We start from the raw sequence: 18,858 nt of genomic DNA on the forward strand, positions 1-18,858 counted from the left end.
CTTGATGCTCATTGATCTCAGTCAGGGCAGTAGACTCGGTGCTGCAGCTGGCTTCAACATCTCTGGGCTAGGGAAGGAAAAACATTGGATAATATTGATTCCTATCTAACGTCCTTTCCGAAGGGCTGCATGTAGATTTGTAATATTTTCTGAAATGTGAACCAAGCTTGTCGGCTATCGCCCATCCTATTTGATGTCTTTGTTAGTGTTGTATGGAATGGCATCAGAAGGGACAGTGTTGCAGTGTTCTGTTCCTGTCGTTTCTGAAAGAATTGCAGCAATTCCTTTCGCAGATGATGTGTTGGTGGATTCATCTGGGGAACTAGTGTGCTGAACAATGGGTTACCAATGGGATTTGGGTGCCGTAAAGTCCATTATTATTGTTCTGCATGGTTCCAGAGGGGATCTTAAAGGTACTGATTATAAGATGCAAGGGCCAGTCTGTCCCAATTGTTTTGTATTTTTTTTTGTTCGTTCATGGGATATGGACGTTGCTGGCGAGGCCGGCATTTATTGCCCATCCCTAATTGCCCTTGAGAAGGTGGTGGTGAGCCGCCGCCTTGAACTGCTGCAGTCCGTGTGGTGAAGGTTCTCCCATAGTGCTGTTAGGAAGGGAGTTCCAAGATTTTGACCCAGCGACGATGAAGGAACGGCGATATATTTCCAAATCGAGATGGTGTGTGCCTGAGGTTCTGGTGAATGACAACTTTAGCTTGTATAAAGCTCTTCACAGAAAGAAGGGGCAAAGGACGCTCCAGCCTTCTCGTCTCTGTTCAGTGATAGTGAAATCCCAATGCATGGAAAGCCTGTCATGTAAAAGGTCGATGTTGAAACAGTTCTCCAAGTCTTGGAACTACTAGGCATGCAACATAAGGGCTTCCTTAGGCCCATGTATGAAATCCAGGACCAAGCTGTGAGGTGGAATGTGGCTAAAAATGAGTTGGTTCCAGTCTACACCAACTTGTTACTCAGCACCCTGGAGAGGGAGTCTGCCTGATGCCAATCTTTCATTGCCAAAGCCTTTTACGTGAAGGACTGGATTAATCAGATAGTGATAGGTAAGCCTAGTAGATGGCATTGGACATCTAAAATGTCAAGGTGGTTGGAACATGTTAAGTTACTCTACGTATGTCCTTCTATCATGCTGAAGACAGATATTTATCAAATAGCTGATGGAAAAACTCAGACTTGGGACAACAGTTGCTGGATGACATTAACTAGATACGGGGTACATGAACTTACACTCTTACATCCAACTTTGATGGGTAGTAGAGAGGCAAACAGTTGCTGCTGAAGCTGTACACCTCCAATTGGTAGAAGCACTGTTTAATGGCACATTATGTGGTGAATTGTGCTGCTCATCATGCTGCTTGGGAATTCCTGTTTACGTAGTGAGGGCTAAAACCCTCACTTGCTTATTGCTTAATGACCAACAAGGGACTACCTTTTTTTTTTTAAGAGGAGCAGTGCAAAATCTTCTTGGAGTCATGTTGACTCTAAGATGCTGAGCCTAGTTTTAGGAGACTTTCGTCAGTCCTCTAGTTTTTTTTTATTCATTCATGGGATGTGGGCGACGCTGGAGAGGCCAGCATTTATTGCCCATCCCTAATTGCCCTTGAGAAGGTGGTGGTGAGCCGCCGCCTTGAACCGCTGCAGTCCGTGTGGTGAAGGTTATCCCACAGTCCTGTTCGGAAGGGAATTCCAGGATTTTGATCCAGCGACAATGAAGGAACGGCGATATATTTCCAAGTCAGGATGGTGTGTGAATTGGAGGGGAACGTGCAGGTGGTGTTGTTCCCATGTGCCTGCTGCCCTTGTCCTTCTAGGTGATAGAGGTCGCGGGTTTGGGAGGTGCTGTCGAAGAAGCCTTGGCGAGTTGCTGCAGTGCATCCCTGTGGATGGTGCACACTGCAGCCACAGTGCGCCGGTTGTGAAGGCAGTGAATGTTTAGGGTGGTGGATGGGGTGCCAATCAAGCGGGCTGCTTTGTCGTGGATGGTGTCGAGCTTCTAGTGTTGTTGGAGCTGCACTCATCCAAGCAAGTGGAGAGTATTTCATCACACTCCTGACTTGTGCCTTGTAGATGGTGGAAAGGCTTTGGGGAGTCAGGAGGTGAGTCACTCGCCACAGAATACCCAGCCTCTGACCTGCTCTTGTAGCCACAGTATTTATGTGGCTGGTCCAGTTAAGTTTTTGGTCATTGGTGACCCACAGGATGTTGATGGTGGGGGATTCGGTGATGGTAATGCCGTTGAATGTCAAGGGGAGGTGATTAGACTCTCTCTCGGTGGAGATGGTCATTGCCTGGCACTTGTCTGGCGCGAATGTTACTTGCCACTTATCAGCCCAAGCCTGGATGTTGTCCAGGTCTTGCTGCATGCGGGCTCGGACTGCTTCATTATTTGAGGTGTTGCGAATGGAACTGAACACTGTGCAATCATCGGCGAACATCCCCATTTCTGACCTTATGATGGAGGGAAGGTCATTGATGAAGCAGCTGAAGATGGTTGGGCCTAGGACACTGCCCTGAGGAACTCCTGCAGCAATGTCCTGGGCTCAGACGATTGGTCTCTGTAGTAGAGCCAGTGGTCCAATATCTTGAGCCCGACAGATCTGTAATACTCTAGCACACTGCGGCACACTGTCAAAAGTAATCTGCTCTAACCCCTCCCTTTACAACCCTGAACCAGTGAAGACAGGATAGAATTTGGCTGTTATGTCCCCATAGTTGAGTAATCTATCAAATGTTATTCTCCAGGCATGCATGTATATAGTTATTTAGACAAGGTACTGGAAGGCAACTGTCACCTGTGACAGCTCAGGAGAGGAGAGAAAATAATTGCAGGGATTTAGTGTAAACAATTCACAATTTAAAACAGAGAATACATGGTACGATTCTTTCCAATCAATCAGTAGCTCAGTGAAGAAGTAAGCCAAGCCACATTTATCAGTATGAATCTCTCTATAAACTCCCTTCTTTTATAATGTAGAATTCTGAAGAAAAGGGGTTAATTTAAATCGTTGAGATAATCCCATTGTCATACTTCTGACTCCAGAAGCAACGATGCTACCACCAAGCCAAGGTGTTGGCTTTATCTAAGGGGTAGAACTCTCTCCTCAGAATCAGAAGGTCGTGGGTTCAGGCTCCACTCCAGAGACTTAAGCACATAATCTAGGCTTTCACTTCAGTGCAGTACTGAGATGGTCTGAGGTGCTGACTTTCAGATGAGACGTTAAACTGAGGGTCCCATCTACCCTCAAGTGGATGTAACTTTTCAAAGAAGAGCGGGGAATTTCTCCTGATGTCGTGGTCAACATTTATCCCCCAACCAACACTAACAAAAATGTGTGTGTGGGACCTTGCTGTGTGCAAATTGGCTGCTGTGTTTACCTACATTACAACAGTGACTACACTTCAAAAGTACTTCAGTGGCTATAAAGCTCTTTGGGACGTCCTGAGGTCATGAAAGGTGCTATATAAATGCTAGTTCTTCCCTTTCATAAAATGCAATGGTCTCTGTCTCTATGTATGTATTTAGTTATGAAGTTGTTGTAGTCAATTCTAGTTGCTGAGCTAGCTGCAGATTGCCTCCTAAACTTGAAGTGAAATACATCAGTCAACACTTTTTTTCTCCCTCATGTCGAGTGTATCGAGCATCCTGCCTCTTGATTACTCAACACCTGTGAGCTCAAAGAAAATCTACACAGTAGGGTGTTCACAAAAATAAATCTAATTTGGGGAGTTCAAATGATTTTGTCACAAACCACCTGAATTTAATTTGTGCAGCTTATTATCTGAATCTCTCAATGAGATTCCTGCCCTTTAATCAAATTCTTCTATGCATTTTGTGATTTGCACACATAACCTAATAATGTAATGCAAAAACAAGTCCCTCTTTTGCAATGCAGTTTTGTAACAAAAGTCCTTGGTTGTATATCTCTCTTCCTGTTGCATGCTGTTAAATGGAACAAAATTAAATTGAATGTTGTAGTTTGCAAGTTCAAGCTAAAACATAAACCACAAGTACTGGGAACTACAGTTTCTCTTTGATGAATTGCAGCTGTTCTGGGTTGTCAGGTGCATCACAAGATACTCAGACAACAGCTTGCCACTGACTGAAGCTATGGAGATTATTATGGTGTTAGGCTCCAAGTAGGGTAACGACCCAATAATGTTTGGAACAGATGTGTCAGTTTTGGGGATTGCAGGAAGGCAAATTCAACATTTGAAAACTCAGATTTTCAAGCACTGGATTGAAAAATATTTGCGCATGCAAAGGCCTATCAATCCAGTATGACACATGCACACAGAGGTTTTGGGAAAGAAAATTAAATTTGCAGACAACATTGTAAATAGAAGCAAAATGTGAGAGCACTTATCTTGGCAACCTTCCAGGGACCAGCAAATTTATTTCTCACCTGCTCTCTGGTTCGGTGCGCAGGTGAGATAATGTTTATTCTTTCTATCACCTCTATCCAGGCTATTGACTTCAATGAAAATAAAAATTGGGAGAGATGTAAAACAGGCTGCTGACTCACTATCACCCGTTTTACACGATTGCACAATCAAGATCTACCCCATTGAGTCAAACTACAGCCCTTTCCTACAATTACCAAACTGAATCCACTTTAAGAAAAATAGGACCCAAAAGGGGATGGCCCATGTTAAATTGGCAATCGGCGACTGCAGAGCTCCATAGAACGCAGAGACCATGCGCTCAATTATTTTGTAGCCTTAATGGGGCTTGTGCACTTGATGTGCAGCCCCTCGGCACCCCAATGCTTGCCCACCACGTTATGTGTATGCAGTGGATATACAGCAGGCGTTGGCGTGCCCAGATAATGTTGGCTGCCCGCCTCCAATGCACCTCAGTTGGTAATCCGCGTATTATAAGTTCTCTGATCTTGTGAAATGAGTTCTTGCTGTTTAAATGTGATTCAAAATCTTTGTCATTGGATGTTTCTCCTGCACTCCATTCTGAACAAGGCCATGCATCAAAGAAATGGCAAACTTTCTGTATGTATAAGTAGGTACAACTCATTTGTTTAAAGAATAAATTGAGTTCAACTTTTGCTTCACTTTTTCTCTTCTTTTCTCCCTCCCTCCAAAGCATGATGACTCCTGCTAGAGAATGTTCTACAGGCACCCTTCACTATCTTAAATCGGATATTCTTCATGTGTAAGCCTAGATAGGGAAAGTTGGTAGCCTTTTGAGCTATGGGGCTTATCCCATCCAAGCCTGATTCTTTCCTTACTGTCCACAAATGTGTAATTTTCCAGCAGGAATTCTGACTAACTTTCTCCTTCCTATCTAGCCCAGGGGTGCTGAGGACAATTGTGGTATCCTGGTTTAATCAACATGAATCAGTAATGGAACCTGCAGTCTTCTGGTCTTTATGGCTGTTATATGCTGTCTTTACCAATTGGATCGCTGGGGGAGTAATTGCAAGTGGTATACTTGAGAAAGTTTAGAAAATGTAAAATGCCTTTCACATCATCAGGACATCCCAAAATAATTTGTAGCCAACTAATTACTTTTGAAGTGTAGTCATTATTGTGTAAGCAAAGTTGATAGTTATGTTGAATGTTCATAGTGACTCAGATAAAGCCATCTTGTGCAATACATTTTATATTGTGCACTTCTCCAGTAGGTTGATTTGGTTGAGCTACATGTTTGCTCTTTGGTAACAGATTTGAATTAGAAATGAGTGTGAGGCCCAAATAATTAAGATTACTACTTTATTCAAACTAAGTTTAATTACTTCAAATCCACTAATGTCCTCCCTTCAATCTCCTTTGCCTCACAGATTAATATTTTACAAAGTGAAACTATCCAAGATGTGGTGCTTCTGGATCCTCGGTGGCTGTGCACCAATGTATTGGGAAGACTTCTGTCCAATGAAAATCAAAAGGCTTTGCACCACTACAGAGGCCGGTACACAATAGATGACATCCTGCGCCTGGTATCGGAGAAGGATGTAGAGGAGCTGTTGCAAATTCTAGATGCAATGGACATCTGTGTTCGGGACTTAACCAGTGGATCAATGGTAGATATTCCTGCTTTAATTAAAGTAGATAGTCTACACAGATCCTGGACTGATGAAGAGGATGAAATGTTGGTTTATGGAGGGGTCCGCTTTGTGCCTGTTGAACATCATACCCCATATCCTTGTGGTATTTTCCACAAAGTGCAGGTGAACCTCTGTAGATGGATACATCAGCAGAACTCTGAAGGAGAGCTAGATGTAAGGCTATGGACCAATGGATCAAAAATATCCAACAAAGGGACTGAAGTCTTGGTGTTGCTGGTCAACCACGGACAAGGTGTGGAGGTACAAGTGAGAGGACCAGAAACCGAAAAAATAAGGTGTTATATGTTTCTGGATTCCATTTGTAGCGTCATTGATAATCTGATGGCAACTACTTTGCCTGGACTCCTGACTGTCAAGCATTACTTGAGCCCCCAGCAGCTTAGGGAGCATAGTGAACCTGTTATGGTTTACCAGCCGAGAGACTTCTTCAGAGCTCAAGCTCAAAAAGAGACTTCACTCACCAATACCATGGGTGGCTATAGGGAGAGTTTTAGCAGCATTCTGTGCTTTGGTTGCCTTGATGTCTATTCCCAAGGAAACCTAGGAATGGATATCCCTGTATCAGAACTGAATCTTCTTGCAAGACGGAAACTTGGCCGCCTACTGGACCCCCCAGATCCCATGGGTAAAGACTGGTGCCTTTTGGCTACAAACTTAGGACTTGTTGATCTAGTTGCAAAACTCAATACTCAGAATGGAACTTCAAAAGATGGAAAACTTCCTACAAGTCCAACTGGTGCTGTACTGACTGAGTGGGCAGCTTCACCAGAGAATTCTGTGGGGCTTTTAATGTCAAAACTAAGAGGATTGGGCCGTCGGGATGCTGCAGACTTTCTTTTAAAGGCCTCAGCCATTTTCAAAGTTAACTTCGATACCAATGGACATGAAACCTACATATCCAGTTGCAATGGAGGAACATCTTATAATTCAATCAGCTCAGTAGTTTCAAGATAAAAAGTACTGCAAAGCTGGTGAGAGGTGCAATTTTAACTGAATCCTCACTTTATAAAATGTATTCATTATGTACAGATAGTGTTCAAAATAATTGTGTAACCTGCTTCCTTTGACAAGGAGGCAATAGTGAAATTTACTGTTATACACTGAACTTTTTTACTTCCACACAATAAACTGCAATTCCTTGATACTTACTGTTTAAATGGGTTATCTACTCCATTACATTCTCTAAAGGACAGTACAGTTTTTAACAAAAAAGCGGATAGCCGTGATCCTAGAATTGAAACGGATTTGTCACTTATGCAGATATACTTTACAAAATTACCATGTGCAAGCTTGCAAGGAATATGTTCATCTCTGTATGCAGTGTCATTTGTGGAAGTAAGTTCAGAAGAAACTGCAGGAATGTGAATTTTTGTAACAAGTTTTTCATCATCTCACTCATGTACTCCTTTTTATTTTCTATAAAGGTGGGGAAAAGGCGAATGTTTGTTTGCTATTGACAATATTAAATTTGTTATGTAATGTCAACAATCAAATGCGAGTGCCTTTTTCAGGAAAGAGTTTCCTAATGTAAGTAGACCAATATTTGTTGAAACTTTTAGATAGGAATCTTCTACCTCCCCATTACTCTTCTCTGAGGAGCATGCATATCATTTACCATGTACGGCATTTGTACTTTCTTTTTGTATAAGCAGAATTTTTCAATTTTGGTCAACTTCTATTCATATTGTGGTTTTTCCACAATTTAAAAGGGAACAAGGTTATGTGATAGTTTCATGTTCATTGACAATAAAATAGTGATGTACAGTGAAATTTAATGGTGGGAAATCTTTCCATTTTTTGATCTATTTATATTTGCTGTTATGGGGAGCATGTAATCTTAATGTCACAAGATATCTATACAGTTGCATACTTACTAGCTTTTTAGTGTAGTGTTATAACCTGAAGTATTTTTAATAAACAATTTACCTATGAAATATGGAGTTTTTAAAAACCCAATTAATTTTGCATTTTGAAAGTTATGTCTCTTTTAATGCCAAAGGAAATCTATAGCCTAGAAATTCAATGGCATTGCGCCCGTTTTTCAGGCACAAAATGGGCGCCTAAGCATCCAATATGGCAGGCGGGCAAGGACCACATGTTCATTACACGCCGGAAGTGCACCGCCCGCCATATAGTTGAAGGCAGCAAAAGAGGCGCATGGGCTCGCACCTGCAACAGGCATCAGGCCCCCTATTTGTATTTGCAGAGGATCCAACACCTATTTTGAGGCCTCCTATTCAAAATTGGGCTGCCTTAGGGCAACTGGGACGTTCAGGAAAATATGGTCTATATGCGGCCTAACCAGCAGTCCTTAAACGGACCCTTGGAGGCCGCTACCAAAAAGGTATGTTTTGTAAAGATACTTACCTGAATGTGGAGCCAGGAGCAGCAGGAATGCTGCTCCCGGCTCCAATACAGTGCCGCAGACCATTACCAGCCCCCACTTAGCCATCTCCCACCCTCCTGATTGCTTCCTCCCTCCCGATTGCTGCCTATTGCCAATTGTGTCTCTCCTTCCCCCCCCCCCCACTACTCCCGATCATCCCCTCTCTCGGTCTCTTCTCCCCACCATCTCTACTGGTGGCTTCCCTCCCGATTCACCCCCTCTCCCAGTCGCCACTTCCACCCCTCTCCCAGGATCTACGCTGAGGGCCGCTGCTGGCAAAGCAGCAGCTCGAAATTGAAATCTTCTTTGCTGGCGAGCTGCCTAGGGGTGCCCAGCAGACATCTGCAGCTCGCCAGTCTCAGGTAAATGAGGCCCAAGGCCTAATGTCGGGTGAGCCTTGGGCCTACCCATTCCAGTGCAGGGCTCGTTTCCTGCTCCCAGTTTGCGTCAGCCATCTTCTAGACCTACATATCTACACATAATTACCTATGAACTTTTAAAATTAAAAACAGGATAATGTTGGAAATATACAGTAGGTTCATTGAGAAAGCAACAGATTAAAGTGGATTAACTGGTGTGGATTCATCATTGGAACTGGAGTATATGTGAGCTATGTAATGAAAGTGAACAAAAAAAGGGGAGGGTAGTAAACAATGTGGAGGATAGTAACAGACTTCAGGAGGACATAGACAGACTGGTGAAATGGGCAGACACATCGCAGATGAAATTTAATGCAGAGAAGTGTGAAGTGCTGCACTTTGGAAGGAAGAATGAGAAGAGGCAATATAAACTAAATGGTACAATTTTAAAGGGAGTGCAGGAACCGAGAGACCTGGGGGGTATATGGGCACAAATCTTTGACGGTGGCAGGACAGGTTGAGAGAGCTGTTTTAAAAAAAAAGCAAATGGGATCCTTGGCTTAATTACTAGAGACATAGAGTACAAAAGCAAGGAAGTTATGCTAAACGTTTAGAAAATACTGGTTAGGCCACAGCTGGAGTATTGTGTTCAATTGCGGGCACCAAACCTTGGGAAGGATGTCAAGGCTATAGGGAAAGAGCAGGGGCGTGGTACTAATTGGACAGCTCTTTCAAAGAGCCTGCACAGACACGATGGGCAGAATGGCGGCCTCCTGTGCTGTATGATACTAGGAGGAAGAGAGATAATAGACTGAAACCCCCAAAGCCCTGGTTCTATTAAAAAGCTGGAAGATGGGAAACTGGTGGAAGAGGTACAATCATGATTAAGAAGGCAATAAAAAGACACTAAAAGAACAAAAGGCCATTAAAAATAGCTACAGAGAAACTGCAAATAGTGGAAATCTGAAATAAACACAGCTAAGCCCCTTTCTTGAGTGGGCAGAATTTTTTTGGGCAATCACATGCAGCAAATAAATATCAGCAAAATACAGCAGACATGACACTTCACACCTATACTCAGACACAAATGTTGTGAATTCTGCATTGAATGGATTTGTATAATGCTCATAGGAATAAGATAACAGAGAGGTTACTTGTACAAACTTACAATTACATTTACACATGTGGAGACATCTGGCCTCTACAAGGTTTAATTATAGATGCCCAGGCCCCTCTCTTGCTCCCAATTGTGCTCTAGCCCTGCCCTTACTCCCTCCCTTACACACCTGTTGTCCTCCATCCCTTGTAGTCTTGGCCCAAGTAATACAGATGGACTCTGCTCCCTTCTTACTCTAGATGTGGCCTCCCTCTCCACTTCAGCCCTACAGATCCTAGTTGACACACCTAACATGAATGAAAAACTTACCCCGGTGGCTTGGCAGACAAGCATGCCAAGGCAGCACTTGTGCCTGCACCAGCTCTATCACCGTATAATTGAGCCTGTGTTGGAAATTTTGGATCCGTGTTTCCTCTCACCACTCTTGTCTTCCTTCCCCCCACAACCTAATGATTCCTCCTCTAGAATATGTGTGTATGTTTATCAATGCAATAGGTTCAATCCTGAATGGATTTCTATATATTTACCCTAGTTGGGATCATGGAGGTTGAAGTTATCAGTCATTTGAAGATGTACTACCTTAAAAGTGTGTGTGTTAAATTTTCTTCCTCTTGTCCTGAAGAGACTAACTCTCGTTCCACAGGCAGCAATGTTCCAGTGTGTTATCCAGGTGAGCAGTCTTCATGTGTGAGCTCAGTGAGTGTAAGCAGTTTATTCTGCTGTGGCAAGCATCACAGCCAAAATTATAAAGTACAATTCTGATGTAATGTGCTGTGTAAGAAACCGCATGAACGATTCACACAATTTCAGGACAAAGCACAGCTGTGGAGCTGGTAAATAGGACTCCCTGTTGAGACAGGCATCACGGCTAATGGTCCTTCGAAGACCTGGTACAGTAGCAAATGAAATAGACTATAAATATGGGAATATAACAGCCTGGTGCTCAATGCTAATTAATTCTTACCAAGGTGAGCCGTGAATTTTATCTCGTCGAATAATAAGGTGAAAGAACTTCCTTTCTGCACATCTGCCCCCAGCCGTACATATTTCCTCAAATGTAATTGGACATCAGAGACAAAAAGGAACACAGTCACACTTATTAAATAACTGGGGACATTGATACAGTCCTGGTACAAATGTGTATTCCACCTAGACGAGCTGCTCCCAGCAAGCAATACCCAATTTAAATTGGTTCCCCCTTCCCACCCCTCACCCCCCCAAGTTATTTTTATGTTACGGAACACATTCTTCAATAGCACAATAATCAATCTGCACTTTGGATGAGAGCACCAGAGGAAGATAGGAATAGGAGCAGGCCATTCAGCCCCTCGAGCCTCTTCCGCCATTCAATTAGATCATGGTTGACCTGTACCTCAACTCCGTTTAAGAAGGAAAAAACTTGCATTTATATAGTGCCTTTCACAACCTCGAGACGTCCCAAAGCGCTTTACAGTCAATGAAGTACTTTTGAAGTGTAGTTACTATTGTAAAGTAGGAAATTAGAACATTTACCTGCTTTTGCTCCATATTCCATATCCCCAATACCCTTACCTAACAAAAATCTATCCATCATTCTTAAAATTTCAATCAGCTAGCTCAATTTTCACTTTCAAATGATGTACTAAGTATTGACACTCCATCTAAAACTTAACAGGATTACTGTAAAAGGAACATCCTGTAATAAACTGTATACAAGATACCATTGTTGTTAATACTTCAGTGTGCCTGCTCCCTACAAAACTCCAACGGAAGGAATTCACAATTGCAAGACTCCCTTTTTTCCCCTGTTCAGGTCTACCGTTTGCATCATTAGAAGTTTATCTCATGCATGCAGTATTCTTTTCCACTAATTGGTGACAATGGCTTGAGTAAACTTAAGCAATTAAAACAGAATATTTTTCTGTAGATTTTCTCCCCTCCCTCTCCTAGTGGAGGCATTGACTGCCGGTTGCCCTCCAGTACCTTACCAAGGGGCTACTATTCATGTACAAGCATTAAGTATGAGCAACAGCATACTATTTCAACTTGGGGAGCATCCCAGTGTTTATATGCATTCAAGCACACGCATTCCCGCACACAGACACCACACCACACCATCTCCCCCTCCCCCCACCCCCCCCCCCAAACGCGGACGGCGCGCGCCCGCTGCCGCCCCCCCCACACCACGCCGCATGCCCACGCACACTTCTAGCAATGGTCACTGGGTAGCCCCAGCCACTGATGCAAGTTCCGACTCCTATACTATTCCCAGCTGAGATCAGCTCAGCCTGCAAAAGAACCTGACACTTTCTTGGTCTGTTTGGCTCAGCTATAAGAACATAAGAAATTGGAGCAGGAGTAGGCCAATCGGCCCCTCGAGCCTGCTCCGCCATTCAATAAGATCATGGCTGATCTGATCCCAACCACAAATCTAAAGAACACAAGAAGTCGGAGCAGGACCCGGCCACATAGCCCCTGGGCCCTCTCCGCCACCCACAGGGCATTGACCGATCCGAACTCAGCTTCATGTCCAATTTCCTGCCCGCTCCCCATAACCCCTAATTCCCTTTACTTCTAGGAAACTGTCTATTTCTGTTTTAAATTTATCTAATGATGTAGCTTCCACAGCTTCCTGGGGCAGCAAATTCCACAGACCTACCACCCTCTGAGTGAAGAAGTTTCTCCTCATCTCAGTTTTGAAAGAGCAGCCCCTTATTCTAAGATTATGCCCCCTAGTTCTAGTTTCACCCATCTTTGGGAACATCCTTACTGCATCCACCCGATCAAGACCCTTCACAATCTTATATGTTTCAATAAGATCGCCTCTCATTCTTCTGAACTCCAATGAGTAGAGTCCCAATCTACTCAACCTCTCCTCATATATCCGCCCCCTCATCCCCGGGATTAACCGAGTGAACCTTCTTTGTACTGCCTCGAGAGCAAGTATGTCTTTTCTTAAGTATGGAGACCAAAACTGTATGCAGTATTCCAGGTGCGGTCTCACCAATACCTTATATAACTGCAGCAATACCTCCCTGTTTTTATATTCTATCCCCCTAGCAATAAAAGCCAACATTCCGTTGGCTTTCTTGATCACCTGCTGCACCTGCATACCAACTTTTTGATTTTCTTGCACTAGGACCCCCAGATCCCTTTGTACTGTACTACTTTCCAGTCTCTCGCCATTAAGAAAATAACTTGCTCTCTGATTTTTCCTGCCAAAGTGCATAACCTCACATTTTCCAATATTATATTGCATCTGCCAAATCTCCGCCCACTCACCCAGCCTGTCTATATCCCCTTGCAGGTTTTTTATGTCCTCCTCACTCTCTACTTTCCCTCCCATCTTTGTATCATCTGCAAATTTGGATATGTTGCACTCGGTCCCCTCCTCCAAATCGTTAATATAGATTGTAAAGAGTTGGGGACCCAGCACCGACCCCTGTGGAACACCACTGGTTACTGGTTGCCAGTCCGAAAATGAACCATTTATCCCAACTCTCTGCTTCCTGTTTGATAACCAATCCTCCACCCATGCCAGAATATTACCCCCAATCCCGTGATTTTTTATCTTAAGTAATAATCTTTTATGTGGCACCTTGTCGAATGCCTTCTGGAAGTCTAAATACACTACGTCCACTGGTTCCCCTTTATCCACCCTATACGTTATATCCTCGAAGAACTCAAGCAAATTTGTCAGACATGACTTCCCCTTCATAAAGCCATGCTGACTTTGTCCTATTAAATTATGCTTATCTAAATGTTCCGTTACTGTCTCCTTAATAATAGACTCCAAAATTTTACCCACCACAGATGTTAAGCTAACTGGCCTATAATTTCCAGCCTTCTGCCTACTACCCTTTTTAAATAACGGTGTTACATTAGCAGTTTTCCAATCTGCCGGGACCTCTCCTGAGTCCAGGGAATTTTGGAAAACTATCACCAAAGCATCCACAATCCCTACTGCCACTTCCCTCAAGACCCTAGGATGGAAGCCATCAGGTCCAGGGGATTTATCCGCCTTGAGTCCCATTATTTTACTGAGTACCATCTCTTGAGTGATTTTAATCGTATTTAGCTCCTCCCCCCCGAGAGTCCCCTGTTTGTCCAGTGTTGGGATATTCTTAGTGTCCTCTACTGTAAAGACTGAAACAAAATATTTGTTCAGCATTTTTGCCATCTCCATGTTTCCCACCATTAATTTCCCGGTCTCATCCTCTAAGGGACCTATGTTTGCCTTAGCCACCCTTTTTCTTTTTATATAACTATAGAAACTCTTGCTATCTGTTTTTATATTTTTTGCTAATTTCTTTTCATAATCTAACTTCCCTTTCTTAATCAATCCTTTAGTTACTTTTTGCTGTCTTTTGAAGAATTCCCAATCTTCTATCCTCCCACTAAGTTTGGCTACCTTATATGTCCTTGTTTTTAGTCGGATACTATCCTTGATTTCTTTACTTAGCCACGGGTGGCTGTCATTTCTTTTACACCCTTTTTTCCTCAGTGGAATATATTTATTTTGAAAGTTGTAAAATAACTCCCTAAATGAACACCACTGCTCATGTACCGTCTTACCCTTTAATCTATTTTCCCAGTCCACTTTAATCAATTCCGCTCTCATACCATCATAGTCTCCTTTATTCAAGCTCAGTACGCTTGTTTGAGAATCAACCTTCTCACCCTGTAATTGGATATGGAATTCAACCATGTTGTGGTCGCTCGTTCCAAGGGGATCCTTAACTAGGACATTATTAATTAATCCTGACTCATTACACAGGACCAGGTCCAAGGTTGCCTGCCCCCTTGTAGGATCAGTTACATACTGCTCAAGAAATCCATCCCTGATGCACTCAATGAACTCGTCCTCAAGGCTGCTCTGCCCAATTTGATTTGTCCAGTTAATATGATAATTAAAATCCCCCATAATTATGGCTGTTCCCTTATTACATGCCCCGACTATCTCCTGATTAATACTTCTTCCAGCAGAGTTGCAACTATTAGGAGGCCTATATACTACGCCCACTAATGTTTTTTTTCCCTTATTATTCCTTATCTCCACCCAAACTGTTTCATTATCTTGATGCTTTGTCCCAATATCATTTCTCTGTATTACAGTGATTCCTTCCTTTATTAACATAGCCACCCCACCTCCCCTTCCTTCCTGCCTGTCCTTCCTGATTGTTAAATACCCTGGCATATTTAATTCCCAGTCGTTGTCACCCTGCAGCCATGTTTCTGTAATGGCCACAAGATCATACCCATACGTAGTTATTTGTGCCGTTAACTCGTCCATTTTATTACGAATGCTACGTGCATTCAGATAAAGAACTTTCAAATCTGTTTTGTGACGCTTAGTTCCTGCTTTTTCCTTTTTTAACACTTTACCTATTACTCCATACCTTCTGTCCCTTCCTGTTACGCTTTCCTCTCTCTCCCTGCTCAGGTTCCCAACCCCCTGCCACTTTAGTTTAAACCCTCCCCAACAGCACTAGCAAACACTCCTCCTAGGACAGCGGTCCCGGCCCTGCCCAGGTGCAGACCGTCCGGTTTGTACTGGTCCCACCTCCCCCAGAACCGTTTCCAGTGTCCCAGGAATTTGAATCCCTCCCCCTTGCACCATTCCTCTAGCCACGTATTCATTTGAAATATCCTCCTATTTCTACTCTGAGTAGCACGTGGCACTGGCAGCAATCCTGAGATTACTACCTTTGAGGTCCTATTTTTTAATTTACCTCCTAACTCCCTATATTCTGCTTTTAGGACCTCATCCCCTTTTTTACCTATATCGTTGGTGCCTATGTGCACCACGACAGCTGGCTGTTCGCCCTCCCCCTCCAAAATGTTCTGTAGCCGCTCCGAGACATCCTTGATCCTTGCACCAGGGAGGCAACACACCATCCTGGAGTCTCGGTTGCGGCCGCAGAAACGCCTGTCTATTCCCCTTACAATTGAGTCCCCTATCACTATAGCTCTGCCACTCTTTTTCCTCCCAGCCTGTGCAGCAGAGCTACCCGTGGTGCCAGGAAGTTGGATGCTGCTGCCTTCCCCTGATAAGTCATCCCCCCCCACAGCATCCAAAGTGGCATATCTGTTTGAGAGGGGGATGGACACAGGGGACCCCTGCACTACCTGCCTGCATCTCTTACTCTTCCTGGTGGTCACCCATTCACTTCCTGCCTGTATACCCTTTTCCTGCCTCTACCCTATACCGATGTGCTGATTGAACCAGTTTTAGCCATTGGCCAAATTTGGATGTTGGTGAGACTAAAATCACAACTTGACCCAAAACCGTCAAAAATAACTTCACCGTACTTGTCAAAGAAATTATCTCGTTTGAGGGTTCAGGTGATGGTTTGTGATATCACCTGATCCAACTGATCAGATTATAGAATCATAGAAGTTTACAACATGGAAACAGGCCCTTCGGCCCAACATGTCCATGTCACCCAGTTTATACCACTAAGCTAGTCCCAATTGCCTGCACTTGGCCCATATCCCTCTATACCCATCTTACCCATGTAACTGTCCAAATGCTTTTTAAAAGACAAAATTGTACCCGCCTCCACTACTGCCTCTGGCAGCTCGTTCCAGACACTCACCACCCTTTGAGTGAAAAAATTGCCCCTCTGGACCCTTTTGTATCTCTCCCCTCTCACCTTAAATCTATGCCCCCTCGTTATAGACTCCCCAACCTTTGGGAAAAGATTTTGACTATCTACTTTATCTATGCCCCTCATTATTTTATAGACTTCTATAAGATCACCCCTTAACCTCCTACTCTCCAGGGGAAAAAGTCCCAGTCTGTCTAACCTCTCCCTATAAGTCAAACCATCAAGTCCCGGTAGCATCCGAGTAAATCTTTTCTGCACTCTTTCTAGTTTAATAATATCCTTTCTATAATAGGGTGACCAGAACTGTACACAGTATTCCAATGCCCTGCACAACTTCAACAAGACATCCCAACTCCTGCATTCAATGTTCTGACCAATGAAACCAAGCATACCGAATGCCTTCTTCACCACCCTATCCACCTGTGACTCCACTTTCAAGGAGCTATGAACCTGTACTCCTCGATCTCTTTGTTCTATAACTCTCCCCAACGCGCTACCATTAACAGAGTAGGTCCTGGCCTGATTCGATCTACCAAAATGCATCACCTCACATTTATCTAAATTAAACTCCATCTGCCATTCATCGGCCCACTGGCCCAATTTATCAAGATCCCGTTGCAATCCTAGATAACCTTCTTCACTGTCCACAATGCCACCAATCTTGGTGTCATCTGCAAACTTACTAACCATGCCTCCTAAATTCTCATCCAAATCATTAATATAAATAACAAATAACAGCGGACCCAGCACCGATCCCTGAGGCACACCGCTGGACACAGGCATCCAGTTTGAAAAACAACCCTCTTCAACCACCCTCTGTCTTCTGTCGTCAAGCCAATTTTGTATCCAATTGGCTACCTCACCTTGGATCCCATGAGATTTAACCTTATGTAACAACCTACCATGCGGTACCTTGTCAAAGGCTTTGCTAAAGTCCATGTAGACCACGTCTACTGCACAGCCCTCATCTATCTTGGTTACCCCTTCAAAAAACTCAATCAAATTCGTGAGACATGATTTTCCTCTCACAAAACCATGCTGACTGTTGCTAATCAGTCCCTGCCTCTCCAAATGCCTGTAGATCCTGTCTCTGAGAATACCCTCTAACAACTTACCCACTACAGATGTCAGGCTCACCGGTCTGTAGTTCCCAGGCTTTTCCCTGCCGCCCTTCTTAAACAAAGGCACAACATTTGCTACCCTCCAATCTTCAGGCACCTCACCTGTAGCTGTCGATGATTCAAATATCTCTGCTAGGGGACCCGCAATTTCCTCCCTAACCTCCCATAACGTCCTGGGATACATTTCATCAGGTCCCGGAGATTTATCTACCTTGATGCGCATTAAGACTTCCAGCACCTCCCTCTCTGTAATATGTACACTCCTCAAGACATCACTCTTTATTTCCCCAAGTTCCCTAACATCCATGCCTTTCTCAACCGTAAATACCGATGTGAAATATTCATTCAGGATCTCACCCATCTCTTGTGGTTCCGCACATAGATGACCTTGTTGATCCTTAAGAGGCCCTACTCTCTCCCTAGTTACTCTTTTGCCCTTTATGTATTTGTAGGAGCTCTTTGGATTCTCCTTTGCCTTATCTGCCAAAGCAATCTCATGTCCCCTTTTTGCCCTCCTGATTTCTCTCTTAACTCTACTCCTGCAATCTCTATACTCTTCAAGGGATCCACTTGATCCCAGCTGCCTATGCATGTCATATGCCTCCTTCTTCTTTTTGACTAGGGCCTCAATCTCCCGAGTCATCCAAGGTTCCCTACTTCTACCAGCCTTGCCCTTCACTTTATAAGGAATGTGATTACCCTGAACTCTGGTTAACACACTTTTGAAAGCCTCCCACTTACCAGACGTCCCTTTGCCTGCCAACAGACTCTCCCAATCAACTTCTGAAAGTTCCTGTCTAATACCATCAAAATTGGCCTTTCCCCAATCTAGAATTTTAGCTTTTGGGCCAGACCTATCATTCTCCATAGCTATCTTAAAACTAATGGTCCCAAAGTGATCCCTCACTAACACTTCTGTCACCTGCCCTTCCTTATTTCCCAAGAGGAGGTCAAGTTTTGCCCCCTCTCTAGTCGGGCCATCCACATACTGAATGAGAAATTCCTCCTGAATACACTCAACAAATTTCTCTCCATCCAAGCCCCTAATGCTATGGCTGTCCCAGTCAATGTTGGGAAAGTTAAAGTCCCCTACTATTACCACCCTATTTTTCTTGCAGCTGTCTGTAATCTCCTTACATATTTGCTCCTCAATTTCCCGTTGACTATTTGGGAGTCTGTAGTACAATCCTATC

At 43.6% G+C, this 18,858-nt stretch overlaps 1 protein-coding gene across 1 annotated transcript in view; it reads left to right on the forward strand.

Moving 5' to 3' along the window:
* dapk1 (death-associated protein kinase 1) overlaps positions 1 to 8,017 on the forward strand; it is a 176,104-nt gene extending 168,087 nt beyond the window's left edge. Inside the window, exon 26 of the mRNA XM_067983180.1 lies at positions 5,808 to 8,017. Coding sequence (XP_067839281.1) covers positions 5,808 to 7,046 — 1,239 coding nt within the window. The 3' untranslated portion in view covers positions 7,047 to 8,017. The remainder of the gene's footprint in view (positions 1 to 5,807) is intronic.
* The last annotated feature ends 10,841 nt before the right edge of the window (positions 8,018 to 18,858 follow it).

The sequence above is a fragment of the Heptranchias perlo genome, chromosome 4, assembly GCF_035084215.1.
Source record: "Heptranchias perlo isolate sHepPer1 chromosome 4, sHepPer1.hap1, whole genome shotgun sequence".
Classification (NCBI taxonomy): domain Eukaryota; kingdom Metazoa; phylum Chordata; class Chondrichthyes; order Hexanchiformes; family Hexanchidae; genus Heptranchias; species Heptranchias perlo.